Source organism: Paramormyrops kingsleyae, chromosome 5 (assembly GCF_048594095.1).
Source record: "Paramormyrops kingsleyae isolate MSU_618 chromosome 5, PKINGS_0.4, whole genome shotgun sequence".
Taxonomy (NCBI): Eukaryota; Metazoa; Chordata; class Actinopteri; order Osteoglossiformes; family Mormyridae; genus Paramormyrops; species Paramormyrops kingsleyae.
Window position 1 is genome coordinate 2,236,496 of NC_132801.1, and position 26,067 is coordinate 2,262,562.

The 26,067-nt window shown below is 54.7% G+C and overlaps 3 protein-coding genes across 5 annotated transcripts; 2 read left to right on the forward strand and 1 right to left on the reverse strand.

Moving 5' to 3' along the window:
* The first annotated feature begins 449 nt into the window (after positions 1–449).
* khsrp (KH-type splicing regulatory protein) lies at positions 450–8,985 on the forward strand. The gene is made up of 18 exons (XM_023840997.2): positions 450–673; positions 1,471–1,603; positions 1,858–1,914; positions 2,032–2,065; positions 2,429–2,481; positions 2,822–2,893; positions 3,003–3,060; positions 3,137–3,308; positions 5,613–5,711; positions 5,875–6,000; positions 6,291–6,393; positions 6,573–6,694; positions 6,970–7,269; positions 7,355–7,464; positions 7,564–7,652; positions 7,737–7,937; positions 8,033–8,187; positions 8,270–8,985. Exons 1-18 carry the CDS (start codon positions 563–565, stop codon positions 8,276–8,278), a joined length of 2,004 nt encoding a protein of 667 aa, XP_023696765.1. The 5' UTR covers positions 450–562; the 3' UTR covers positions 8,279–8,985.
* Positions 8,986–9,393: 408 nt separating this feature from the next.
* dcaf15 (DDB1 and CUL4 associated factor 15) lies at positions 9,394–15,753 on the forward strand. Its single transcript, XM_023840999.2, has 13 exons — positions 9,394–9,717; positions 10,388–10,485; positions 10,592–10,730; positions 10,836–10,942; positions 11,344–11,477; positions 11,564–11,725; positions 11,814–12,281; positions 12,710–12,810; positions 12,951–13,076; positions 13,319–13,401; positions 13,762–13,866; positions 14,598–14,713; positions 15,261–15,753. The coding sequence occupies exons 1-13, from the start codon at positions 9,622–9,624 to the stop codon at positions 15,314–15,316; spliced, it is 1,791 nt and encodes a 596-aa protein (XP_023696767.1). The 5' UTR covers positions 9,394–9,621; the 3' UTR covers positions 15,317–15,753.
* A 1,626-nt stretch (positions 15,754–17,379) lies between these two features.
* Positions 17,380–25,837, reverse strand: rfx1b (regulatory factor X, 1b (influences HLA class II expression)). Of its 3 annotated transcripts, none has more exons than XM_072711845.1 (18): positions 25,729–25,836; positions 25,023–25,377; positions 23,651–23,742; positions 23,106–23,402; positions 22,819–22,913; positions 22,284–22,725; positions 22,006–22,187; positions 21,810–21,929; positions 21,488–21,609; positions 21,292–21,410; positions 21,100–21,209; positions 20,843–20,994; positions 20,136–20,233; positions 19,841–19,990; positions 19,318–19,526; positions 18,990–19,143; positions 18,748–18,793; positions 17,380–18,647 (listed from the first exon to the last, which is right to left on the reverse strand). In XM_072711845.1, exons 1-18 carry the CDS (start codon positions 25,732–25,734, stop codon positions 18,487–18,489), a joined length of 2,910 nt encoding a protein of 969 aa, XP_072567946.1. In that variant the 5' UTR covers positions 25,735–25,836; the 3' UTR covers positions 17,380–18,486. The 3 variants fall into 3 exon arrangements, with proteins under 3 accessions (XP_072567946.1, XP_072567947.1, XP_072567948.1); XM_072711846.1 differs by having other exon boundaries at positions 22,320–22,725; positions 25,729–25,835; XM_072711847.1 differs by lacking the exons at positions 17,380–18,647; positions 18,748–18,793; positions 18,990–19,143 and adding an exon at positions 19,713–19,749 and having other exon boundaries at positions 19,365–19,526; positions 25,729–25,837.
* Between the last annotated feature and the right edge of the window lie 230 nt (positions 25,838–26,067).

Sequence of the window (26,067 nt, forward strand, 5' to 3'; positions counted from 1 at the left end):
TACTTTGTGAAAGATTAATTGATAAAGGAAAAACTCCAGTTCCACCTGACCCCCAAAATTATGCGAAACATGACGTAATGTCGTGCATTAATGCACATGCGCGCTGCAAACTGGTTAGCAGTATTTTTTCAACAGCATTAAATCGTCATCGCTTTGTTTTTGCCAGTAACTTCAGGCGCCTTGACGCGTCTTGGTAGCCATTGGCTAAAATCTCAGTCTGTCAAATATTTAATCAAATTCGATTGGCAGCCTTGACACCGCCAACAGTGTACAATCAATTGATTTGGCTATTCCGGACTTTGGACTTGCTACCATAGGCCAGAAACTGAGCTAGGGATCTCTCGACCGAGTTCCTATTGGCTTTGTCTACCGATTTTTTGATTGGGTGACGAAACCGGAAATGATAAGCGCACAGATCCTCGGAGCCGGGATCCCGCCCCCCAACCCTCTGTCGCAGCTTCCTGGTTCCGCCCCGCGCTTCACCTTTCCTGGTTTCCCGCTTCTGCGCAGCAGGGCCCGGCCTACACTGCCTCCCCCTCCCCGCTCTCTCAGCGAGCCCATCATGTCGGAATACAGTTCGGTACCGCCACCCGGGGCCGGAGCGCCCCTTGGCGCAGGCGGTGGCGGCCTCAAGAAGGACGCGTTCGCGGACGCTGTACAGCGGGCCCGCCAGGTGAGAGACCACGGCTGCAGGCGGCTTCGCGTGGGGAACGCGGAGCGGCGCTGCTGTAGCATCCGGAGATCAATGGGGACAGCGTGTGTCCCGCCGCCTCCGGGCCGTGGCTATAGCTCAGAGCGGCCAGATTGGCGCGGTAACGCGGGAAAATGAGCACGCGGGCCAACGTGGATCCGTGCTGCCGGACCGACGGGCCTCCACCGCCCTTTGCTGGTCTCTCCGCTACTGGCTCCTTGGCCGAGTGCCTCCCGCGCAGTTCGTGCTTACCGAGGTGTTGCTAGTTTTGTTTAAGTGGGACGATCTGCTGGCCCTTTGCTCGCCTGCAGGCCTGCGCTTGTACCGGCATGTTTGCACGGGCGACTGGGGAGTGTGGAGGCTTTTATGAAGGGGAGACCGTACATGCAGCTTGGCGCTTTAAAAGCTGCCGCATCGCATCCCGCTTGCGGGTCCACGCTGGGTGCGCTGGCAGGTCCCGGCGTCACGTGTGTTCGGGCCTGGGTTGTGTTTGGTGTGGTATGGTATATAATCGCGTTTCTCCCAAATATATAGCGCTTGTGCGGCGTTTAGCGCGTCGGGATGCTGGGCTGCTCTTTTGCCGGTCCAAGACACCTGTCTGCTTCGTTAACAGCACAAGCGCTGTCTGCTTGGTACTTCTATTTATGTTGAATGAACCGGTTACTTAGAAGGGTTCCTGATCCCCTGGAATGGGGCTCGGCGGTTCCTGGACAGCTTCCGGGAGCTCTGTTGCCCCCCACGCCTCGTTGTGACTCCCGGCTTTGCTCCTGTGCCCCCAGATCGCAGCGAAGATCGGCGGGGATACTGCCGGAGCACCGCTGAACAGCAGCAGTGGAGGCGGCGGCGGCGGCGGCGGCGGCGCTACCGAGAGCTTCCCGTTCGCACCTCAGAAACGCCAGCTGGAGGATGCAGGTAAGAGCACCATACCCGCGGCACTTTAGGAGTTTAAGAGCCCGCAGCCCTGGGTGATGTATCGCATCACTTTCTAGCGGAGAACCATCTGTCTTGAAGGCAGCTGGACCAAACGCAGACGGCTCTAAAATTCTCAGATTCTGTCGTAGGTGGTGTGTATGCTCTATCACTTTCCAGTCTGTGCCTGCAGTCTCTCTGTGGTCTCATAATGGCCTTCTCTACTAACTGGAACTTATGTCTCTTATTTCCTTCAGAGCAGCCAGACAGCAAGAAAATGGCCCCCCAGATTGACCGGGACTCTTCCTCCTTGTGTAAATATCTTCACCGTGCCCTGTACCTATGTACAGACTGACCGCTTTCCACAACTTTTTCATGTGTTTGGCCCTCATGTCAGTAACTGGACCCGTGTCCCCTCTGTCCCCTTTCAGCCATCGGAGCCCAGTTGGCCGCCATGTCTCAGAGGTAGGATCCCAGCCCTCCTGCTTTTTCACACTCCTTCTTTTTCACACTCCTCCTTTTCCCACACTCTTTCACGTTCCTACCTGAGAGGTCATTGGGGGTCATCAGAGGCTCAGAAGCTCCGCCTTTGCCGACTGCAGCACTCCTCTTGAATCTGCTCATTTGTGTCACACTTTGTGGTACTTAATGATTAAGGTGCAGATTAATTCAAGATTAAGTTGATCTGAAGCAGATTTCATTCCACTATCGGAGTGGTGGCGGACATTTAGCTCACATTCCTGTATCCCCCGGCTCGCTGTGAGCGTGATTACAAGCCTGCTGTGCCTGATGTCAGCCATGCTTCTCATTTGTTTTGCTTCATTTCAGGCCGGCCACCCTGACAGAGGAGCACAAAGTGCCGGACAGCATGGTTGGCCTGAGTAAGTAGAGCATGAGTACGCGATGAGTACAGTAGTCACACTTGCTTGCCAAGCCATCCTTTTCTGTCTGACTGCTGGTTGTTTTTCTCTGGTTTCATTAAATTCAAAGTGGATTTTTAGAATTTGCGCAATTTCTTTCTTAGGAAGCGTAATTTTATTAATTGTTATTTATGTCCAGCCGCTCTGCTTTAAGCAGACGGCAGTGTAATCGCCGGCCTCCCCTTGCTGGGTGGAGAGCCACGCTTTGTGGCGCTGCTGTAGAAGTAGTTGATCTGCTCTGTAAGTTGCCAGGGGAGGGGCTCATAGCGTGATCACCCCCTATCATCTGCTCTTTCCTCAGTCATCGGCCGGGGTGGCGAGCAAATTAACAAGATTCAGCAGGATTCCGGCTGCAAGGTGCAGATCGCCCCAGGTGGGTCTTCAGTCTGCCCTGCCTTCAGGGTGCTCTGGTTCTTTTATGTGATAATGCCTCACTCTGCTGAACTGTGGCGTGTCAGCTAACCTCTCGCCCCTGTTCCCAGAAAGCGGAGGTCTTCCGGAAAGAAACGTCGCGCTCACGGGGTCACCTGACGCCATAGAGTAAGTACCGTGCTGCGTCCCATGTCCCTTTCCGGGGCCTCGGTGCCTTTTCCAACGGTCTCGGCCCGACCCGCAGGAAGGCCAAGATGCTCCTGGACGAGATCGTGTCGCGGGGGAGGGGCACGCCCCCCTCTGCCTTCTACGAATCCACCAACGGCCAGAGTGGCTCCATGCAGGAGATGATGATCCCAGCCGGCAAGGCGGGGCTGATCATCGGCAAGGGCGGGGAGACCATCAAGCAGCTGCAGGTACGCCTCGCTCGCGTCGTGAGCCGCTGGCCTCCGGCATAAACGTGCCGTCAGTCAGTGAGGGACGACTCAGGTTCTGAGGTGACTGCCTCTGTTTTTTGGGGTCTATGGACCTGAATAAGGGAAGCCCATTCATTTAATCCACCGTTTCTCAACCCAGTCCTCTGGAACTCACCGGCAGTCTACATTTTGCTCCTCCCCACTTCCAGCACACCTGGACCAATCAATCAGGAATGAATCACAGTCAAGAACATAAATACCTGGTAGAGAGGTGATGGGGCCTGAGAGGGAACAAAAATGTGGCGCATTAGAGTTGGGCTGGGCAATGTGACCTCAAATCAATATCACTGTTAGCTGAACTTTTTAACCTCAATTACGATTAATGAACGATTATTTTGTTTTTGGGTTTGTTTTTTGCCCTCATAGTTCACTGATAAGGTTTGTGCTGTAAAAATCCTCAACTCTTACAGCTGGGATTTTTCTTTTTCTAATGAGATCTTTGTGATTTTCAAATAATTGAAGGAAACGCACACAGATTAACTATTTGTGGTTATTTATTGAATTTCAAACAACTGAAATCAAAGAACACATTGCTTGAAATGAAAATGCTTTATGAAAAAGGTTACATTTTAGTTCCAATGTAAAACAATTTTGTAGGACGACTCACTATAACTAACAGAATCACTGCTATCTGTCGGCTCACTGGAATCTTTTTCTTTTTGTGCGACTTTAACAAGGAACCTATCCAATGACAGCCGCTTTTGCCTCCTTTTCGGTTTTGCGGAAATGTGACATTGCATTGTCATTAAAGATTCATCGCTCTCACTGCTACGCCCTTATTCGGGTGCTGCTTTTCTACTAAATTTTCACTATATGAGTGAGGGACGTCGACTGAGACCAAGCATGAGACAATTACCCACAATCCCGCAGCAAGAGAATCATCGGCTCAGTTGTGATTACGTGACGCTCGGCGGACAAAGCGTATACAGTAAAACTGGTCTAAGTCGCCGTCTTGTAACTCGTCAATGTGCACAAGTCGACGCTCAAGCAAAAGTCCCGATTTTTCCTGATGATGTTTCCTTTAAAATTCCTTGTGTAACTCGCCGCTTGTAAGTCGTCAAATTCCCTTAGTCGTCACCTAAATCCCGGTCCCGAACAACACAAAGGATACAGGATTTTCCTACCTGTAAGTCGACACCCCAGTCGCTGTATTCCCGCCGCCTGCTTGTCACCACGGCAATGTAGAAATGGGGAATCCCCACCTATCGCACTAGTCGCTCCCTGGTCTTAAGTCTCACGTGTATAGTGCGGTGTAGTAGAGGTATGGTGTTATATTTACTAGTCGGCAAAACGGCGAGATAGACATAAGTCGCCGAAGTGTCGATTTTATAAGTCGGCAAAACGGCGAGTTATATTTACTAGTCGACAAAACGGCGAGATAGACATAAGTCGCCAAAGTGTCGACTTAGGTGTATCTCGTCAATTCTCTAGGTCGTCACTTTTAAGCTGGTCCCGCGAGTGTCGACTTAGACCGGTTTTACTGTACGTGATACTCGTATTGCAAGATCTCGGTCGTTTATCAAGTTAAAATTTATTTAAAGTTTTTGCTCGTCTTGCAAAACACTCACAGCAAGTTACTTGCAATCCGAGGTTTGACTGTAAATCCTTTTCATATTGTGTAGCATTTGTACATGCTTGTTAGACAACTGCACTGTGCAGGCACTTGTTGCTGGTTTTTCTGAGCCATGCACTGTTCATATTCTGTGACATGATTGTGCTCCAAGTGTTGATACAGACTGGTGGCATTCCCATTGGCCGCTGAAACGCTTTTCCTGCAGTGTTTAAATTTGACTACTATTTGTTTGGTGTCATCTTCACTAAAGCCATAATGTGTCCAAGTGACGGACACAGAATTTTTCTTTGGTACAAGCTGTTTGAGTTGCTCAGTCGGCTCGGTGTTTGAGTTCTCCTCCATTTTGCTTCCATGCTGCAGATTGGATGGGGTGGAGTCACATGACATGACATGTTTTTAAGGGGACAGTACAGGAATACACACTGGGGAAAGTATTAACAGAATTAAAAAAATAAAGTGACTGAAATGGGCAAGATTATGTAGATTAGAGGTTCTGATTTTTGGTTTTGATTCATTTTCGAGTAATTACCCTGTCCTAAACTGGGGGTCCTGGGGACTGTAGGGAAACACTGTTTTAACCCAACACTGATCAGAGGTTTCTACTCCCAAGTCCCACTGGGCTTTGGCTTATGGGCTCTCAGCCTGGATTCTGACCCCTTCCCACTTTTCAGGAGCGCGCTGGTGTGAAAATGATTCTCATCCAGGATGGGTCCCAGGGGCCCAATGTGGACAAGCCCTTGCGCATCATCGGGGAGCCGTACAAGATCCAGGTATTGCTTCACAGAGGGGTGACTGACGGCACGGAGTCCCGCCCACCTGCTCGATCGCCCGCTCACCCGCGCTCCCCCATCTGCTGCTGCCGGTCACTCATCAGTGTGTCTACATGCCGGATGACAGAGTGCCCCCATATAACCCCTCCTCCCATGTGCACAGCAAGCCCGGGAGCTGGTCCAGGAGATTCTGCGGGAGAGGGACCACCCTGGCTTTGGGGACAGGAACGAGTACGGCTCACGCATGGGTGGCGGTGGCGGTGGTGGCGGCGGCGGCGGTGGCATGGACGTGAGTGTGCCGCTATTCCGTGTGTGCGTTTTATAGCTCGGTGAGCTTAGAGGGCTTGTGTGCGTGTGTGTGTGTGTGGTTCCATCACATCTGGTCAGTTGCCCTTCCTCCCCCCACTGGCCAACATGCCCTCTCTCCTCCCTCTTTCCTGTCCTCCTCTTCTCCTTCCCTCTGTATTTTTCCCTCCCCCTCCCTCCCTCTTCCACCTACTCTCTCCCTTTCTCCTGTCCACTCTCCCTCTCTTCCTCCCACTGACCACACTCCTCACCCCAGCCTTCTGCTCCACCCAGATTCCTGTCCCTCGGCACTCAGTGGGAGTTGTGATCGGTCGTAATGGTGAGATGATCAAGAAGATCCAGAATGATGCTGGAGTCAGGATACAGTTCAAACCAGGTACCCACCACAGCTGGTAGAGTAGCCCGTATAAAGCAGTGATGCTTTGCAGAATGATCATAAGGCACTGCGCTCTCTGTACTGCCGGTGATTCATAACTGAATTGTCAGAATGGGCCCTTTCTTACCCTCTTTAACGGCGTCGTTAGCCCTCTCTCACCCGTCCTATTGCCGTTCCAGACGATGGCCAGGGGCCAGACAAGGTGGCACACATCATGGGCCCCCCGGAGCGGTGCGAGCACGCCGCCAGCATCATCAACGACCTGGTGCAGAGCATCCGGGTTCGAGAGGAGGGCCAGGGGGTGGGTCTTTGTGGAGGTGGGGCCAACAAGCTGCTCCCCTTTCACTTTTAATCATTCAGCACTTTAGGGACAATTGTTGGGTAAGACACTATATAGCCAGCATGGGTTGGCAGAGACAGTGGTGTCCCAGAATGCCTTGCTGGGTGTGTTTACCCCACTGCATTATGGGATAGATGATAGTATATTAAATGGAGGGAAACACCGGTGTGCCTGCGCAGCAGTGTTCAGTGCTGCTGATTATGTTGGATCTCATCATGTCGTCCTGTGCTCCACAGGGCCCCCCCGGGCCTCCAGGTGCAGGAATGCCCCCGGGGGGCAGGGGTTGGGGACGTGGCCAAGGCAATTGGGGGCCCCCTGGTGGGGAGGTCACCTTCTCCATTCCCAGCCACAAGTGCGGCCTGGTCATCGGACGGGGGGGCGAGAATGTGAAGGCCATCAACCAGCAGACGGGGGCCTTCGTGGAGATCTCCCGCCAGCCGCACCCCAACGGCGACCCCGGCTACAAGCTGTTTGTCATCCGCGGCTCCCCGCAGCAGATCGACCACGCCAAGCAGCTGATCGAGGAGAAGATCGAGGTCTGTCTGGGTGTGTCAGTGTCAAGCCCCCCAAGCCCCCCTCCCTCCCTCCCAGCTCTCTGACGTCTCCTCCTGCTCTTTACAGGGTCCTTTGTGTCCGATGGGCCCAGGTCCCGGAGGCCCCGGCCCAGCTGGCCCCATGGGCCCCTACACCCCCAATCCCTACAGCCCGGGCCCTCCGGGCGCCCCCCCACAGTGAGCACCCAGGGCCCGTCTCCCTTAGTGTGTGCCATGTGTTCTCTGTGTGTGGTGTGTTCAGTTTGCTAAATCCATGCTCTCTCATTTTCCTCATAGTGGCGGCCCCCCCGGAGGCCATCAGTACGCCCCCCAGGGCTGGGGAAACGCGTACCAACAGTGGCAGCCGCCTGCACCCCACGACCCCAGTGAGTGCCCAAACCAACGTGCTTTGACCTTGAATAGGGGCACCTGCGCACCTCCCCTCACCAGCACCCCCACCCCCGTTGCAGGCAAGGTGGCTGACCCCAACGCCGCCTGGGCTGCCTACTACGCGCAGTACTACCAGCAGCCTGGCGGCGGTGCCATGCCCAGTCCGGCCCCCTCCGCCCCCGCTGGGGCGCCGGCCCCTGCCGACCAATCCCAGGGTGCCGCGGGGCCGGGAGGCCAACCCGACTACACCAAAGCCTGGGAGGAGTACTACAAGAAAATGGGTAAGGGATGGTGTGCCCTCGCGGGCCACTGAGGGTCTGTCTTGCTGCTGTCCCCCGGACGGCACCCTCACCAGCCTATCTGTCCCCCCCTCCAGCTCAGACCGGAGGCACAGCAGCCTCCCCCGCGCCGGCCGGCGCCCAGCCGGACTACAGTGCAGCCTGGGCCGAGTACTACAGACAGCAGGCTGCTTATTACGGACAGCCAGGCCAGGGCGCCCCCCAGCCGACCGCCCCCCAGCAGGGACAGCAGGTACGGAGCCCGCAAGCCGGCGCGGTGGTGGTGTCGGGTGGGGGGCGCTAGTGTGTGGCTCTGACCGCCGCCTTCCTTGCAGACGCAGTGACGCCCCCTGAGCCGGCCTTGAAGTCGGAGCCTCGCCCTGCGAACCCAGCGAGCTGTTTGGACATTCATTTTTTAAGTTTGTTTTTTTGTTGGATTCTGACGGACGCCGAGCGGAAAGGCTGCCCCCCCCCCCCCGTCCTTCCCGATGAACAGTGAAATCAGCGCTATAAACCCCATTCACTTTCTCCCCCTCCCCCATATCACCTGAAATAAAGGATGTCCCTGCCCACTGGCTGACGTGGACCCGCCCCCGATGGACTCGCACTCTTGTTTTCGTGAGACCCGGTCTGTGAGGCGCTGAGACCCGCCTGGTTTTGTCGCTCATTGAGGGGGGGGGTTGTCTGTCTGCTGTAGACGGTTTTGTTTTAAGATGGAACATTCCCAGTACTGACTTAGCACCTGCTCAAGCCCTTTTGACATGATTTTTAGTTTGTCCCACCTCCCACATCTCTGTGGCTGGTGTTGGTTTTCCTCTGTCCCAGGGTGTGTGTGTGTGTGTGTGTGTGTCTGTCTCCGGCGCTGCTTCGCCTTGGCCCGGTTGACGTGGGTACGCTGCCTTCTGCTTTGATCGTTGTAATGCCCGGCCTGAATGTTTTGTTTTGGACGCCCTACCCTTCCCTGTCTCAAGGAGTCATGTTATGTTGTACACCTGGTTTTTACTGCTTGTTTTTAAAAACTTCACAATAAAAGATGATACCCAGCATCTCACACACTCTCCCCCTTGCCCTGAATGCACCCCTGTCTCTGTGTGCTTGCTTGCTGAGGTGTACCTCGTCCTGATCCACCTCCAGAGTACGGACAGTGAGGGATGCAGCATGTCGCTTGCTTGGGTCACTGAGGGAAATATCCTCAGGCCAAATCAAAAAGTTTCATGGTTACATTGGGTGTAAATGTGGTTTTGTGAAGCAGTCTTTTCTTGATTTAGACACGTGCCACTAACGGGGCCTAGGAACCAAGGTTAAGCTATGCGTGCGTTGTTCATAAGGTGGTGGTGAAAGAAATTTAAGAGGGGCAAATGCACGCTGTTCAGGATTGCACCGACTTATTCGTATCTAGTTTCTCGCTCGGTTGCCTATACGGAAAAGCTCATCACAAGGTCTCCTTAGAAAGCCGCGTGCATGGGACCGGCAGAGTCCTGCTACGAAACGGGGGGCGGCCCTAGGAAGCGCCCTACACGCCACAGCCAATCATAAGCGCGGGTCGCGTCGCATGGGCCACCGTGCTTTGCTTTAATTGACGACTGTTCCAGCGAATTGGTGATATCGAAATAGCGGCTTCAGCCAATGGGAGAAACCGCTTGGAAGTCAGGGCGGGTGCAACCGAAAGAGTCCTCAGCGGCGGAAAATGGCGCCCAGCTCGAAATCAGAAAAGGACGAAAACAAACAGAAATCACAGAGAAAACACAAAGAACATATCGTCAAACTCCTCAATCGCAGCAAGGTAAACGGCGAACGAGCCATTTCCTCTGTTCTATGAGCTGCCGTGAGTTGCTTACGATAATCTGAAGTTAGGGGCGGTCAGCGGGGCTACTTTCAGGTTAGCTAGCCCGCTATGGCTCCGTCTCGCGCTCGGCTCTGTGATGCTAAGCTAACCAGCACGGGACGGCCATTTCCGAAAAAAGCACGAATTCGACGAATTACTGCTCGGTGGGTTTAATGTAGCAGTAGTGGTGGCAGGTTAGTTGAACGCCACCCAGTTGACGAAGCACTCAAACCAGTGACAGAGCCACTTAGGCGGTTTGTCCGTTTTGCCGTCAGGATTAGTGTGTGAAAATGGGGTGTACGTCAGTCACCTTTGTCATTCTCACGTTTCCTTGTTCCGCTATAATACGTCGGATCGGTTACAGCCCGAACCGTGGTGAACCCATGCCCATTCTTCAGTGAACCGGCATCTCTGGCTGGTTAGTGGTGGGGGTTAGTTAAAGTGGTCCCTTCACCACCACTGGCTCAGCATCACTCTCTGGGCCCATGTGTTTCATACCCGTGAGCTGCTCCATCCTTCATTTGCATTAGCAGAAACATCACCTGACGGTCCTGTGCTCAGCCGGCCGTTCCCCTAACCCCCCCCCCCCTGCGGTGGAATCTCACGCTGTGTCTTTTTTGGGAAACAGCTGTCCGGTCAGGTGTCCCAGCGGCTGTTCCGGAAGCTTCCTCCTCGGGTCTGTGTGCCCCTCAAGAACATAGTGAGTGAGGAGTTTCTCAGGGCAGGGTGAGTCCCTCGTAGCTGCCCCCTGTCCCTTTGGCTCTCTGGGGGGGGGGGGCAAACCTCCCTCCTCTCCGAGCCCTGCAGAAACATGCGTGTGTTTGCCACACAGTCACATCTTCCTGGGCTTCACCAAGTGTGGCCGCTACGTGCTGTCTTACACCAGCGACTGCGGGGAGGACGATGACTTCTCTTTCTACATCTACCACCTCTACTGGTGGGAGTTCAACCTGCACAGCCGGCTCAAACAGGTAGGCTGTGTGGCCGTGAACTCCTGGGGGTGGGCTCTGCCTCCAGCCCACTTCTGGCCCTGCTGATGTCTGTGTACCCCCCCCCCCCCCCCACAAAAAAAACAGGTGAGGCACGTCCGGCTGTTCGCGGGAGAGGACATCTACAGCGAGCTCTACCTCACTGTGTGCGAGTGGCCCCATGACCACTCCAAGATAGTCATCTTCGGCTTCAAGTGAGTGCCCAGGCCACTGCTCATTCACATTCCTGGCAGCAGGTGGCACAGTGGCTAAGGAGCATGGAGCATTGCTGTTCATTTTCTTCCCCTTCAGATAGTTTATGATGAAGCAGCTGTGCTCCTAAAGGTTGCTAAACCCTGTTTGCTATGTGGCAAAGATGTATGGAAAAAATAGGAATTTGTTGCAAAACTACAGAAATGATTCTTACCCTCAGAGGAAACTTAGGAGAGGGAAAGTTACAGATGTAAGACCTTTTCCGGAGCAGGCAGCGATGGGGTCAGCCACCTTGCCTGCAACAGGGGGGTGCTGGTGTGGGGAGGTGCACAGGTGCCCCTTTTCAAGGTCAAAAGGGACCTTTTCAGGTGTTTCTTTCCCCTCACACTTGTCTCTGACTCAGCACACGCAGCTCCAGTTCCGTCCTGATGAACCTCATGATGAGTGATGAGAATAACAGGGACATCTACATCACCGTGGCCTCCATGCCCCCATCCCGGCCCTGCACACAGTGCAGCTCCCCCGCCCCTGGCACAGGTACCTCCTCTCTGCCCGGCTCCCATCGCCCACCACCCTCCACCTGGCTCTCACCCCCCCCCCCCCCCCCCCCCCCCCACCTGCAGGAGGCCTGGAGTGTCTGGAACATGGTTACGTGCTGAACTCCCGCTACCAGGTGGTGTACCCCTTCCCCACCTTCCAGCCCGCCTTCCAGCTGAAGAAGGACCAGGTGGTCCTACTGAACACCAGCTACTCGCTGGTGGCCTGCGCCGTGTCCTTCTGCCCAGGTGATGCCGCACATCCGTCCCGGTGCTTCGCCCACGTTCATGCGCTGGCTGTTTGGAGGATAACTCCTCTGTTTTTCTGTCTCCCCAGAAGGGGAACCGGATCAGACAGGCCAGATCCTGTACAAAAAGAGAGCTTCCTGCCCTGGGACAAATTCCCCTGTGCCCACAGTCCTCACCGCATCCTCCCCGTCTTCCTCCCAAGCTTCTCCTGACAGCCAGCCAGGCCCCTCCCCTCCTGCGGCCGACCAATCGCAGGCCGCCGCCCGGGCCAGGGAGTTTGCAGCAGACATTTTTAGGAGGGTGCAGGGGAGGGAGCGGGATGGGCTGGGGGTAGGGTCACGGGGGGGTGCTGAGCTCTGTCCTGGGCACCACTCCCCCTCCAGGGGGCGCCAGCCGGGACCCAGCGATACAGTAATGTCCCCGTCGTCGGCATCGTCCTCTTCACCTCGATCCCCACCCTCCAGCCAGGACCCCTCCTCCTCTGAGCCAGGCTACATTAACTACACTCGTCACAAATACTGTCTGCAGCTGCCAGGCATCCCGGAGCAGGAGCACGGTGAGTCTGGGCCCCTGTGGGGGCACACAGAGGTGGCCTGTACCTCGGGGGGGCAGCACTGCAGCATCTTTGTAATTCTTACATTGTGGGGAGCAGATTTCCCAAATAAACCTGTAACTTTTTACCTTGGGGACCATTTTTCTGGGCCCCACAAGGAAAACCTCAGTTTTATAAAAATCTGTGACTGCAATCAAAAAACTAAAATACCCAGAAGGCTTGTATTTTGTTTGGTAAGTTATGGATAAGTACTTGAGACAAATCTGATGCCGCCTACCGAGTGAATCTGGACACATCACAAGCCATTGCTAAAACTGTAATCTGACCATAATGAAGCTTTTATTCTGAAATCATAAAAGCAGTGAATCTCTGAAGAGGTGTCTTGTGGGTAATGGCTCTGTTCATCTCCATCGATCCCGCTCTGTCTGCAGCTCCGTCTGAGTATGAGGACGACAAGGTGCAGCTTCCCTTCACCGTGAGCGACGTGAAGGGCCGTGGCCTGCAGCTGGTGACTGGGCCACAGAGCGGTCGGGTGCGTACAGCACCGTCACACTGCCAGCAAAATGGAGACCAAAAATACACATGCACTGTTGGGAGGAATAGTCAGCCTGAGGCTTTTGTTTGTGAAGACTGTCCAGCTTAATGTGTCCCCCCCCCCCCCACAACCCCCAGCCGTGTGTGTGTGTAGAGCAGCTAACCCTGGACTTTGAGTATGTCATCAACGAGGTGATCCGCAACGACGCTGCATGGGCTGCGCAGTTCTGCTCCTTCAGCGACTACGACGTGGTCATCCTGGAGGTGAGGCTGAGTCCCGCCCACCCAGAGCACCCTGGACATGTGCCAGTGGTGTGTGGAGCCCCCTGCTGGCTCACTCGTGAAATGCAGTGGTCACGCCCATGCTCTGGGCTCCGTGTGCAGGACCATGTTCCCTCGGTGTTTAGGCCCCTTTTTCCCGTACGAAACGTCCAGTCGGTAGGGAGGTCCTCTGACTTTTGGCACCACAGTGCCCCCAAATTGTCACTCTTATCCATCTGTGACAGGTGTGTCCGGAGACCAATGTGGTGGTGATGAATATCGGCCTTCTGCTGCTGGCCTTCTCCACCCCTGAGGAGGAGCACTGCAGGTGAGGCGCCACCTGGTGGCACTGTCCATACTCTACACAGAGGATAGAAGCATAGATCCAGCAGTGATATGAGAGGAGGAAATGGTCCCTCTGCTGTTGAGAGCACTGCTGCCCTCTAGTGAGGGAGATGACACGACACCCAACTGTGCTGGTACTACTAACCGCTGGCATTTATTAATTTTTTAACTCCCTCTCCATTTTAATTTCCTGTAAAATATGTAAGTTTGTTTTGCCTATAGAATTTCAGCCGGGCTCACTGGTGTTACTGCGTGCGTGTTTCTCATACTGATGGTAAGCAGTGTGCAGTGCGAGTGTGGCCTCCCTGTCGGCCTCATAGTCCTGTGCTGTCTGTGCCGGCAGGCCCAACACCTACCACAGCAGCGTGCAGGTGAGCTGGGACCTGAGCACCGGTGTGTGTCACACGGTGGGCATCGGGGACCTCACCGAGGTCAAGGGTCAGACCAGGTCAGCTCCCACCACCTTTTTGGTGACAGCCCTTCCTCGTTTATGGGTCTTCAGCAACACCACTAAACACTGATTTCTGCTTCTGCGTCAAGCCTGTACAAGTGGCCAATACCACTGCGAACATTAATACCTGTGCGCTGGTGTGTCTGTGTCGCTCTGCAGTTACACCGACAAAACACTAGTTGGCAGAGTTCGGGGGGTTTAAGTTTCGTTGAAACATGAAAAAGATATTTTGAACTCCTTTTGCTGTATAAATAGCAGGATATTTATCGTAAAACACTCACATCGCGACATCTGAAATTTTCCAATTATCGTGTAGCCCTAGCATGAATGGCTGCAACCATAGCAGAAACAGCAAACTAAATGCGATTCGTTCCACACTAAAATTCCCCCAGCTGGAAACAACCAAAAGCAAAAATTGCAATGCTACCAAGCAGACCAATCACAGTTGTTGTGGTCTGCATCTCCACAACGTGTAGTTACATTTCTGGTCAGGCTACAGCATAGATACCGGTATGCAGGTATGCCGTACTTAGAGCGTCAGTTCCACACAGAAGTAGATATCAGCCTCTATAAGGCAAACCGGCTCGATGCACTGGGCTCTGGGCTGTAAGTGCAGAATTAGACGTGGGGGTCAGCTTCATGTTACTGGCCCCATGGTGAATCGTGGCTTTACCCCTTTGCTTTATGAACGTCTTTCTCTTACTGTGTGTGTGCGTATATGTCTGCAGTGGCAGTGTGTGGAGCTCCTACAGGAAGTCATGTGTGAACACAGTGATGAAGTGGCTGGTTCCGGAAAGCAGTTCCCGATACATCAACCGCATGACCAACGAGGCCCTGCATAAAGGTGGGAACAGAGAGTGTGTGCGTGTGTGTGTGTTTTTGTGTGCGTGCATGCGTGGGTGTGTGTGTGTTTGTGTGCGTGCATGCATGGGTGTGTGTGCGTGGGGGTGTTTGTGTACGTGCATGCGTGGGTGTGTGTGTGTTTGTGTACGTGCATGCGTGGGTGTGTGTGTGTGTGTGTTTGTGTACGTGCATGTGTATGTGTGTTTGTGTACGTGCATGTGTATGTGTGTTTGTGTACGTGCATGTGTATGTGTGTTTGTGTACGTGCATGTGTATGTGTTTGTGTACGTGCATGTGTATGTGTGTGTGTGTTTGTGTACGTGCATGCGTGGGTGTGGGTGTGTGTGTTTGTGTACGTGCATGCGTGGGTGTGGGTGTGTGTGTTTGTGTACGTGCATGCGTGGGTGTGTGTGTTTGTGTACGTGCATGCGTGGGTGTTTGTGTACGTGCATGCGTGGGTGTGTGTGTGTGTTTGTGTGCGTGCATGCGTGGGTGTGTGTCTGTGTATGCGCCTTTCCCCTCAGCATCCGCCTCCTTGCCCCTTTCAGGCTCGTCTCTGCAGGTGCTGGCAGACAGCGATCGTGGGACCTGGATCATCCTGTGAGGGGCCCAGAGACAGACAGGCCCTGTTCTTATTGACAGCCTGTTTGGCCGACAACAGCAGTCGCCGCTGTTAATGACCCCATAACTGACATTAAGTGCATTTCTCAGTAGTCATAGCTCGCTGTGTATTGTAAGTAGGACCAGGAATGTACCTGAATCAGAGCTGGAATGAACAATGGCTTTGCGCCCCCTGCCTCAATGGCAGTATGGGGGTCGTTGGTGGCTGGAAGCCTTTGGTGAGTTGGACACCATGACCGTGTCTCTGGGTTCACTTGATGTTTATTTCCCATGAGCCTCCGTGGATCGGGCTTTGGCTCTGGGTGACGCGTCCCCCGTTCGTTTGCTTTTGTGCCGTCTGGCTGCTTCGACGCCGTCGGCCCGAGGGTGTCTCACTTCACCTGTTGTTGGTATTTTTTATTATTAAAATGATTGACTCATTTTGTCCTGTCCATCAATTCTCTGCCCTCCCCCACTGTTCCAAAATGGGTGTAACTGAGAGTGAGGGGGCTGTTTGCGTCTGCTGGCTCATCAGCATTTAACTTTTTAATTAGTTTGTTTTTTCAGTTGGTTTAGAGAAATGACAGAAAAGGAGAGTTTTCAGGTCATTTAATTCTTTTTTTTCTAAGAGGAGATGTGATACTTCCAAAGTGTAAAGTTGAGTTAGAAAAGTGTTTTTTTTTTCCCCCAAAAATAAACGACAAGCACTTTCAAGCCCAGCGTTTGTCATTTTTTCCGTTGAAGCTTGACAGGGCAGACAGGAAGGTCTTAGTGCTTGTTGTTGGTGGACAGCAGATTACAAAAACTTTTTAGTCCAAACACGGCATTTTTCTACAAATTCTGCAATTCAAAACGACAGTGTATTAAATACCAGAACGAGAGCTAAATACATAGTAAATACATCTGAATTGCTACACTACCATTTTAAATAAGGCCATGACGGTTCAACGTGTACAAAAGCAAAGCAACAGCAGACAAGGTTAAATCAATATATGTTCTCTCTAGTAATTACATTTAAAAAGTATTTGTACAGAAATCTTTACATCTATTTACTAAACTTGTAAAATCTTTAAGGGGGTGTGGCTTGCTGGCATGCACAGAAAGGTCTTAGGCTGTTTGGCTATAGGTGGAGTTCTGGGGGCGGAGTACAACCGGGCTTTGAGCATCAAAGGGTGGAGCAGCACTGTGCTTTGGTGCTTAGTAGGGAGTCTGCCTCACGAGGCCCAGCTGCTACCCATAGTGTGGTGCTTCTGTGGGTCGGTACTGGTCTGGACAAATGGAGCGAGTGAAATGAGCAGGGCTGGACCAGACCAGGACAACAACACTGTTCTGATGTGGTGTCACAGAGCACATGGGTGGCCACTATGTGACAATGATAACAGACCTGTGATGCAGATGAAGACAGATGATTCCCAGGGTGTCAGTCTTGGGGGTATTGGTGAATTTTATAATATGGTTGAATGGTGCCACCTGGATAGTGGACAATGGGAGACTCTCTTCTGGGTAACATAGCCTCATGGGTAATGTAGTACATAGGGAACGATCTATGCCGAGGGGAGCCCTGTGTAGCTTAGTTCTTTCCCTGTTCCACCATAAATGATTCAGCTCAAGTGCTGTGTGGTAATTAACACAAGGAGTTGAATCAGGTGTGTTAAATGAGGGGAAACCCAAAAATGTGCAGGGCTCTGGCCCCCCAGCACTGGAGTTGGGCAGCCCTGCCCTACATAATACCAGTGTGGGGATATCTGCCAATAAAACTCATGTCATATGCAAATGTTTTTCCTGACATTGTGTCATTCTGTATCCATGACCTTCATACCTGAGGTGCTGCTTCAGAAATCAACAGAGATGCTGGAAGAGTCAGATTTGAAAAAACAGCATGATATATGTCTGTTGTTTTTCTGTAGTTCACATTTGTAGACAGACATAGAGGGTTATTCTTCCAACGAGCTGTCCTGCAGTTTAACGTTCATGTTTAAAGTTCACGTTAAGTATGCAACCTTTTCAGCACAAACCCAGTATCATTAGCCCCTACTAAAAAAGTATGAGATCTTTGACAATGTGCAATTTGTTAGATCGGATATTTATTAGCCTTTTGCGGTTAATTTGTTGGCTTGCACACCGGAACCTTCCCAGCAGCTGGTGGGTCAGGTTCACAGAACAAACTTAAATATAATTGGTCAGGAAGCATTAGGGAACACCAGGAGACCAGCACAGGCGGCTGGGACAGTGACCCGTTAAACTAGAGGCGCTGGCGGCTCGGTGTCTGTGAACAGGCCGACGGCATGAAGGAAGTCAAGGAGAGGAAGTGACTCATGCAAAAGACATGGAAATGAGACCGACAGGAAGCGGGTGAAGAGGGCATCTAGTGAAGTGACCGGCCCCGCCCACTCTCCACGCCCTCAGAGCACACGCACCACCTACACACCTTTCATTTTATTAAAGTGTGACTTGGGGAGCAGCGGATTGGCACAGAAAACAAATGAAATGACAATAGGTGGATCAGTCTGCTTTGAGATGTTTGGACAGGGTGAGTGAGGTCACTCGGGCCCCTGTGAGGCTGTTCAGGGATGGGGGGCATTTGTAAAAATAAGCAGGTGGGGTCACACATCCTTACAGAGCTACGGACGCCCCTGCAGACAGGCTGCCATCACCCCCCGGACCTCACCAGAAATTTTTTATTGTACATGGATAAAGGTTTAAAAAGTAATAGTAGCAGCACCTGGAACATACCATTACTGATACAGCTCCGGGGGGTACACGCACATGCCTTTACATGGACAAGCACAGCACAGACGCTCCAAAACCACCAACAAACACCAGGACAACTCTGAGGAGAGAGGCCCCTTCCATCCTGTGGGCAGAACGGAAATCCCAAACCACCAATAGACAACAGGATGGCTTTGATTGACAGGTGAAGTCCTTCCCACAGGCAGCTCAGAAACAGAAAATCCACCAACAGACACAAGGAGAGCTTTGATTGACAGGAGAGGCCCCTCCTACAGGCAGTGCTTCGGAAAGGTTACCCTTTGCCCTACAGCTCGCTCCGTCAGGCGTCTTGGGGCAGGGCTCCGGCGCGACACACTAATCTCAGTTCAGGTGTGTGTGTCTGTGTGTGTGTGTGTCTGTGTGTGAATGCACCTCACTCTCCCGCACGCTCTCTCTCTCCGTGTATCAGTTGTCCGTGTGGCTGGTACTGAAGAGCCCCCTCGGGTCGGTTCTGGCCAGCTTGGCGGGCGGCTCCAGCGATTCCTCCCCCAGACCAGAGGAGTCAGCGGGGAGGGTCAGTTCCTGGCACTCATCATCACTATCCTCTTCCTCATCCTCTTCCTCCTCTGAGGGAAGCAGAGTGTGTGTGTGGGGGGGGTGATGGTTAGTGGGGGAGGCGAGCGTGCAGGCGAGCAAGCTGTGAGCTGGCAGAGAGGTGACCCATACCTTTATCAGGATCCAGTGTGTTCAGGCTTCTGCCCAGACTGGCAAACTGAGGAGGGGTAACAACCAGATTAGAGTCCATGAAGCAGACCTTTCCCATCATGCCTCTGGAGGTTTGGGCTCCGCCTCCAACCTTCACTAAACAGGACCAGGAGCTAAACCGGCTGGCTTTTCAAACCCGCTGTGTGTCTTGCGTCTGTCCCCAGCCCATGTTCCCTCCTGGCAGGAGACCATCAGACACCTACCTCCCCCATGACGGCGATGGGCGTCTCGCCCTTGGCCTGGGCCACCCGCTGCTCTATCAGGTAGTACATGTACTCGTCATACAGCAGCCGGATCAGGTGGAAGGAGCCGAAGCTGGCGGCGCTGCGCAGGGTCAGGTCGCGGATCACCATGGAACTGGGGGTTAAAGGTCATCGCCAGGACGGGGCAGGGCATGGAGGAACAGGGAGAGGCAGGGATCAGGGCACAGTGGGGGCTACGGGTTTTAACCATCCCGAAAGCCCCAGCATGATCCATGTGGGAAGGCACTGATTCACCTCAGTCAAAACCGGCCAACTGTGTGTTCCTCACCTGTAGAAGGACCACTTGAGCAGGAAGAGTTTGGCCGCCTTGGGAAAGGTGGCGCTGGCCTGGTAGGGCTTTAGGACCTGGGAGACAACCCCATCCAGCCAGGCTGCCCACTGCTCCAGCGAGTTCTGCTGCTGCAGCGTGAGCTTGAAGTCCTGCTCCAGTTGCTGGACCAGCCGGTCCTCACAACGGCACACCCACGAGGCCTGCTCCTTGAGGGGAAAGGGGGAGACCGGCAGGGTCGCCGAGTTAGCCGGCGGCTCGCTGTGGTGACAGAGCTGCTGCTAGCTACACCCCCCCTCCTACGCGGACACAGGGAGAGCCCCCTTGGTGCTATCGCTACGGAGAGCCGGGTGCCAGCACACGCACGGCTACAACTGACTACGTGACCCACGCACCCCGAAACCTGTTCCAGACAGAGCCAGGGAGAGATGTCTAGAGGGAGAGAGGAAAGAGAGGTCAGAATGTACCTCTGGCAGCAGCGGAGCATGGATGGGGGGGTGTGTGGGGGGGGCTGGGTGCTAACCTGCACATTGGCGAAGTCCACACGGTTCAAGTCACTCAGCATCTGGTTGATCTGCGCCGTGTTCTGCAGGACTGCCCGTGCTGCCTGGGCCAGGTGATTGAGGGACGTATACCGGCGCAGGGTCTGCGCAAATGCACTGGCAGACGTCACCTACAGGGGGCGCCAATTTGGAGAATTAGGATGGGAAGGATGGGGTATCTGTATATTGTACTAACATGCATGTGACTTCAACAGTGTGTTTATTCTCTTCAAATGCACTGGCTTGGCGTGTGAATGTGGGAAGGTGACCGCTAACCTTGATGCGAACCATCTCCTCAGGTATGTTCATCATGGCATTGGTCAACCAGCTCTCCAGGCTCTTGGCAAAGTTGCGGATGGCTTGTGTTAAGGCACCTGCGGGACAGTAGACACTTTGTCATGTTTGTATTTCTTTCTGCATGCAGATGGGACTGGACACAATGTTAGCATGAGTGGTGGGTGAACTATTACCAGGACTCTTATTGGGATGAGCTGGACATTAGCATTAGCATTAGCAGTGTTGTCATGTTAGCAGGACACTCACTGGGTATGAGCTGGACATTAGCATTAGCAGTGTTGTCATGTTAGCAGGACACTCACTAGGGATGAGCTGGACATTAGCATTAGCAGTGTTGTCATGTAAGCAGGACACACTGGGTATGAGCTGGACATTAGCAGTGTTGTCATGTAAGCAGGACACTCACTGGGTATGAGCTGGACATTAGCATTAGCAGTGTTGTCATGTTGGCAGGACACTCACTGGGGATGAGCTGGACATTAGCATTAGCAGTGTTGTCATGTTAGCAGGACACTCACTAGGGATGAGCTGGACATTAGCATTAGCAGTGTTGTCATGTAAGCAGGACACTCACTGGGTATGAGCTGGACATTAGCATTAGCAGTGTTGTCATGTTGGCAGGACACTCACTGGGGATGAGCTGGACATTAGCATTAGCAGTGTTGTCATGTTAGCAGGACACTCACTGGGGATGGGCCGCAGTACATCAGGGATGAGGATCTCCACCAGGCTCTGGTAAAGTGTGTTGTCACACTGGCGGCTCCAGCGCACTACCGGCTCGTACTTGCACAACAGCACCAGACACGATTTGGGTAGCCGCTTCTCCGATTCATCGTGGCTGTGGCAGGAGACACGCAGGTCAGCAGAGGGCAGTGCAGCCATGTGACTGGTGCATATCCTGTTGCAGCCTGAGAAAGCTGGAACCAAGGGGAGTCAGACTCACACGCTGAGTGGGTCCACGTCACCAGCCGGATTCTCACTGAACCTCCAGAAGGTCTTCCACAGGGTCTCCACCAGGGTGAACTGTAGGTTGATCATCACATCCAGGATGGCCTTTAGAGGGACAGGATAGGTAACATTACGGCTGGCCACCAGCGCTACCATGGGGCTCGGGGGTACGTGGGTCGGACGCTACCTCGCAATGCTCACGATACAGCAGCTGGAAGCTCCTGATGTGCTCCAACATGATCCCTTCGGGTAGGGCCTTGCCCTGCAGGTCTATCTCCGAGAACTCGGGCAGAGAGCGGGATGCGTCTGATCACAGGAGAAGCAGCCATTAAGCTCCCTCTTCAGGCGAATCCCCACCTCCACCTCTCACATCTCTCACTTACCAAGAAACTGCTGGTACTGCTGCACCTGGGCGCTGATGTCAGAAAGCCCCGCCCCCTGCTGCTGCCCCACCCCTTGGCCCATTCCGTTCGTCATGCCTTCAACTTTCTGCACTGGCTTTAACCTTCAGAAGCCGAGGAGAAAATAGACAGTAGATAATAGTAGTAATAGTAGTAGTAGTAGTAGTCAATCAAAGTGCAGCTGACTGGCTGGTCTACGATCTGGTATGCTGTTGTACCTTTAGGCAGGAACTTCGTTTCAGGAAACAAAGCATCAATTAGGGAAATAAATGACATCAGAGAGGCAAGAGGAAAAGCGTCTCACCTCTGCTTCTGGGAGAAAGGCTGCTGCCTCATGGCCAGGTGCTGCTGGTCCTCCATCAGCCGCAGCAGGGAGGAGCTGCCCTTGATCCTCAGCCCGTAGTAGTGGTACTTGGAGTTGCCCCTGGGAGGGACAGAGACACGGTTAGAGCTTGGCGGGTTGGCGAGGCGAAGGCCGCGTCTAGGCGGGGCATCCTCACCGAGTGCCCAGCCGCCGCGTGCGCAGCCCCATGAAGACGGAGCGGATGAGTTTCCCGAAGGAGGCGGCGTTCACCGGCTCCTGCTTCTGCTCCTGGCAGTGCAGCAGGTAGTGGCAGTAGAGGGTGGAGCGCGGCAGGCTCACGCCCTCCGCCGTCTCGTAGTTATCCAGCAGCCACTGCACCTGGGGGGGCACCAGGGGGCGCCATCACACAAACAGGAACAAACACCTGGCAGATGCGCAGGCATGCTCGTCGGGATGCACGCGCTCCACACTCACGCAGAGCGAGCGGTCAGCGCGGTCCTCCGTACTGACCGTGGCTGGTGACGCCCGGATGCTGTGTGAGTAGTTCTGGTTTCCGGCGGCCCCGCTCAGCATGTACCCTCCTTGGATGACGTAGCTGCTTCCGCTGCCGCCGTTGCTGCCGCCGCCGGTTCCCCCCGCCCCCGCTGCTGTGGTCCCGCCCCCAGCCCCAGCGGCTGCCGCTGCCCCACCGGGGGTGCTTCCTGCCACCACGGCCACGGTGCCTGCGGTGGCCGTACCCGAGGTGGTGTTGGCCACAAACATGGACACGGCAGCGCCCCCTGCTGTCACGGGTACGGCCTGTGACGTGGCTGGTGCCGCCACCTGAGCCCCCGAGGCGGGTGGAGCCTCGTAGTAAGAGGAGGGGCCAGTCTGGGTGTAGAGAGGGGTGTCCGTGTAGGTGTAGCTGCTGGACCGTCTGAACAGGGGGGGCACAGGGTGAGGGGACAACAAAGGAGTGAGGGCACTCAGACTGGCGCACGGTGTTTCTCATATGTGCACGAGAACTCACATGGTGCTGGTGGTGTAGCTGGTCTCTCCGCCATCCACGTACTGAACCTGGCTGGAGTACACATGCTGGACTGGCACTGACTGCAACTGCTGCACCTGAAGGCAACACACGCTGGGTCAGCATGGCGCCCCCTGGAGGATGAGCCACGGCATGGCAGTCTACCGAATCCAGCCCAGAAATGCTACGGGGATACACTGAAAAATGCTGCTTGGCATACAATCTACCTTTAAATTGGGCCAGAAGCAGCTTATTAGAGTAATTCAGGAAGTGGCCTGGAGTCCTCTCACCCTGTCTATCTGTACCTGCTTCCTGCCTGCCCTCTCTACTCTGTGCATGGCAGTCAGCTCACGCAGCATCCATAGCTGACAAGACCACTGGGGGGCAGTGGTGAACATCCACAAAGGGCAGCGGGAGGGAGTGGGCCTGGGGGAAGGCGAGCTAGAAAGGGGGGGGTGACCCACGGTGCAGCAGAGTGGGACGCCAGCGGCCCACGGCGGCTCCTCGCTGGAGATGCGCCCCCCTGTGACCGATCCTTTCATCTGGCCTGCTTCTACCTGCTCCTCCCTCTCCCTGATACAGAGTCTCTGAAAGCGGGGGGAGACACCACGGTGTGACCACGGGGATGCGGGAGAGGCGACAGGGTGTGACAGAGGCACGGCTCATGTATGGGTGGGGGGGGGGGTCACCACAGCCTGACCCTCGAAACCAAGGTTGGTTTGGCTACTTAGAGGGGAACTTCCCCAGCAGACAAGGGGAAGCCTACAGCAGAAGCAAAGGGACACCTCAAAATGGAACCCTCCCAGCCCAGCCCCCCCCCCCCCCCCGGAGGTACCTGCTGCACCACCTGCGTGGGCACGGCCGTCTGCACCGCGGGCGGGGGAGGGCTGGAGTCAGACACCGAGTCGCTGGAGTGCAAGGAGCCCTCTGGGGGAGAGAAAGAGGGAGAGAAAGTGAGATGGGGGACAGGGAAGGAGGATAACGGGCAGGCAGAGATGAGCGCCAGCAGTGTGGAGTAGAGCTGGAACCCGCTGGGCGTGGGGGGTGGGGGGTGGGGGGTACTCACGGTGCCTGTTGTGGGGGCAGTACAGCCATCCTGAGTAGTACATCGCTGCCAGGGCACAGGGTAGGGATGGAGCCAGAGAGACAGGCTCTCCCAGCCTGCATCTGCCTCCCCTTATATCACTCAAAAGGACGGCAGCCTTGGACAGGTAATCTCCACAAACGGGAGCCGAAATCCCCCCTCGGCATAAACACAGGGATCATGTTGAGGAAGGAGGAGGGTGGGGGCTCCTCTCCATCTCGGACGCTGACACCGTCCTGTCATTTCCTGATGGGGCTTTTACTGTGCTGGGGCCGCGTGGCGATAACCGAATCAAAGGGGCTGTTTGTGGCTTATCTGACGAGCTCCTGCACGCCCATAGACGTGGTCTGGAGAAGACAGAGCAGCAGGGAGGCGTGGCACACCGGTCCTCCCGCGCTCGCAAGGAGGCGCGAGCGACAGCAGCCGCAGAGCGACCTGCCTCTTTTCCCTTCCTGCTGAAACGGGACACCAGTGCTACGTGACACTGACTGGGTCACTCCACTTATAGACAGGCCTGAAATAAACACAGGCCGCGTTAGCGGCAGCACCAGCGTGCGGAAGAGGTCGGCTCAAACAGCCAGACGAGGGCAGCGAGAGAGAGAGAGAGAGAGAGAGAGAGAGAGAGAGAGGGAAGGAGGTTTCTTCCCTGCTCCAGGAGTCCCATAGTGGATTTGGCGTAAGAGCCTGGATCGCAGACAGGAAGGCCGGCCCGGGTTTCGGAGACAAGGCCGCGGCTGTCCGATAGTATTCCTCTCATGATTTTTTCCTGTGCTAAAATCTCCTCAGGTTTACTCATGACACCTCCTACCCAGAGAGCATTTACAACCCTGTGAGCCAGCGGCTTTCTCACGGGGCCTGCCGCTCTCGCTTCTGGCCCTCTGGGGACACACCGCAGTGACGTAGTAAAGCCCCGTGCATGGGAGCAATGCACTTTAACCCTTTAGGGGGTCTCAGCTCTGACTATGTGATCTCAGCGCTGCACCCCCCTGCTGAGGGACTGGTACCCTGTCCAGGGTGTCCCCTGCCCTTTGCCCTATGACGGACTGGCATCCCACCCTGGGCGTCCCCTGCCCTGTGCCCTGTGCCATATTCTGCTAAATCCCCACTCATGCCGCCCCCTCACCAGTGACGGTGACCACGATGTACTGCGGCGTGCTTTGCCCGTTGCTGGAGGCAGTGCCGGAGCCCTGGATCTCCGCGGTGACGTACTGCGCTGGTGTGGCCTGCTTCTGCGACGTGGCCTGGGCTGCTGGGGGCGTGGCCTGGCCTGTCTGAGGAGGGGCAGTGGCTGTGACGGGCGGGGGCGTGACTGCCGTCTGCAGTTCGGCCAGGAAGGGGGGCGGGGCAGGAGGGGTGGAAGTGGGAGGGGCCGGCGGCTGGCCGGGAGTCACGCCCAGAGCGCCCCCTGGCTGCTGCGTGGGCTGCTGCAGCTCCTCCACGTAGCCTGGAGTAGCCATCACCACGATGGGCAGTCTGCACTGCAGGGGGAAGAAGGAGCCGTCAAAAGTCACGTTCACACACAACTCAACCACCATGACATCCGGCAGGTTGCACCCTGCGCTCACGCGGCCTTCATGACACACGTCCATCCACCAGGTCCTCCCCACTTCACCAGCGATTTACCCAGAGCCATAAACCTGAATGTTATGCACCCTGCACACGCCCACCACAAATACCAAGAGTCTGATCTATTCAGGACCAAAAAAAACCCGTTTGACCCCTGTCAGCGTGTCATTAGAGGCACCATGAGGCACAGACCCACAGCACAGCCCACTCATGCGCAACCACGACGCATATTTAAGTGCGACTTTCAGCCACGGATGCTTGACCTGCATTTCATGCGACGCGTTGCTCCGACTGCGTTATGAACGGCCGAAGGCATTACTCGGGACTGCCTCTGTCACGGCGTGCCAGCTGTCAGCGGGTAACGGGAAGAGAAACTGAGGAAAGGACAGGGCTGTGGGGGTGGTTCTGATGTAATGTGATAGCTGGAATTCATGGCTGCCCCCCTCTAGGGCATCCCCCCCCCCCCCGCAGTCAGCCTCAACCACACAGGGCTCCGGTTTTGTGTTTCATCCCAGAGATGTTTTCATCTCCAGGTGCTGAGCGTTTCAAAGGAAACACGCCACAGGCATGCAGAAAACACATCGATTTGAAAGAAAAAACAG

Excerpts from the sequence above, each read along its gene's own strand:
- khsrp (XM_023840997.2), top strand. The coding sequence starts at position 563 with ATGTCGGAATACAGTTCGGTACCGCCACCCGGGGCCGGAGCGCCCCTT. Across the intron at positions 2,894-3,002 it reads CAAGGTGCAGATCGCCCCAG|AAAGCGGAGGTCTTCCGGAA; the intron begins GTGGGTCTTCAG and ends CCCTGTTCCCAG. Across the intron at positions 7,938-8,032 it reads GGAGTACTACAAGAAAATGG|CTCAGACCGGAGGCACAGCA; the intron begins GTAAGGGATGGT and ends CCCCCCCTCCAG.
- dcaf15 (XM_023840999.2), top strand. The coding sequence starts at position 9,622 with ATGGCGCCCAGCTCGAAATCAGAAAAGGACGAAAACAAACAGAAATCA. Across the intron at positions 10,486-10,591 it reads GAGGAGTTTCTCAGGGCAGG|TCACATCTTCCTGGGCTTCA; the intron begins GTGAGTCCCTCG and ends TTTGCCACACAG. Across the intron at positions 13,402-13,761 it reads CCTGAGGAGGAGCACTGCAG|GCCCAACACCTACCACAGCA; the intron begins GTGAGGCGCCAC and ends CTGTGCCGGCAG.
- rfx1b (XM_072711845.1), bottom strand. Across the intron at positions 23,743-25,022 it reads CATCGTGGTCACCGTCACTG|AGGGCTCCTTGCACTCCAGC; the intron begins GTGAGGGGGCGG and ends TCTCTCCCCCAG. Across the intron at positions 20,234-20,842 it reads TGTACTGCGGCCCATCCCCA|GTGCCTTAACACAAGCCATC; the intron begins GTGAGTGTCCTG and ends ACTGTCCCGCAG.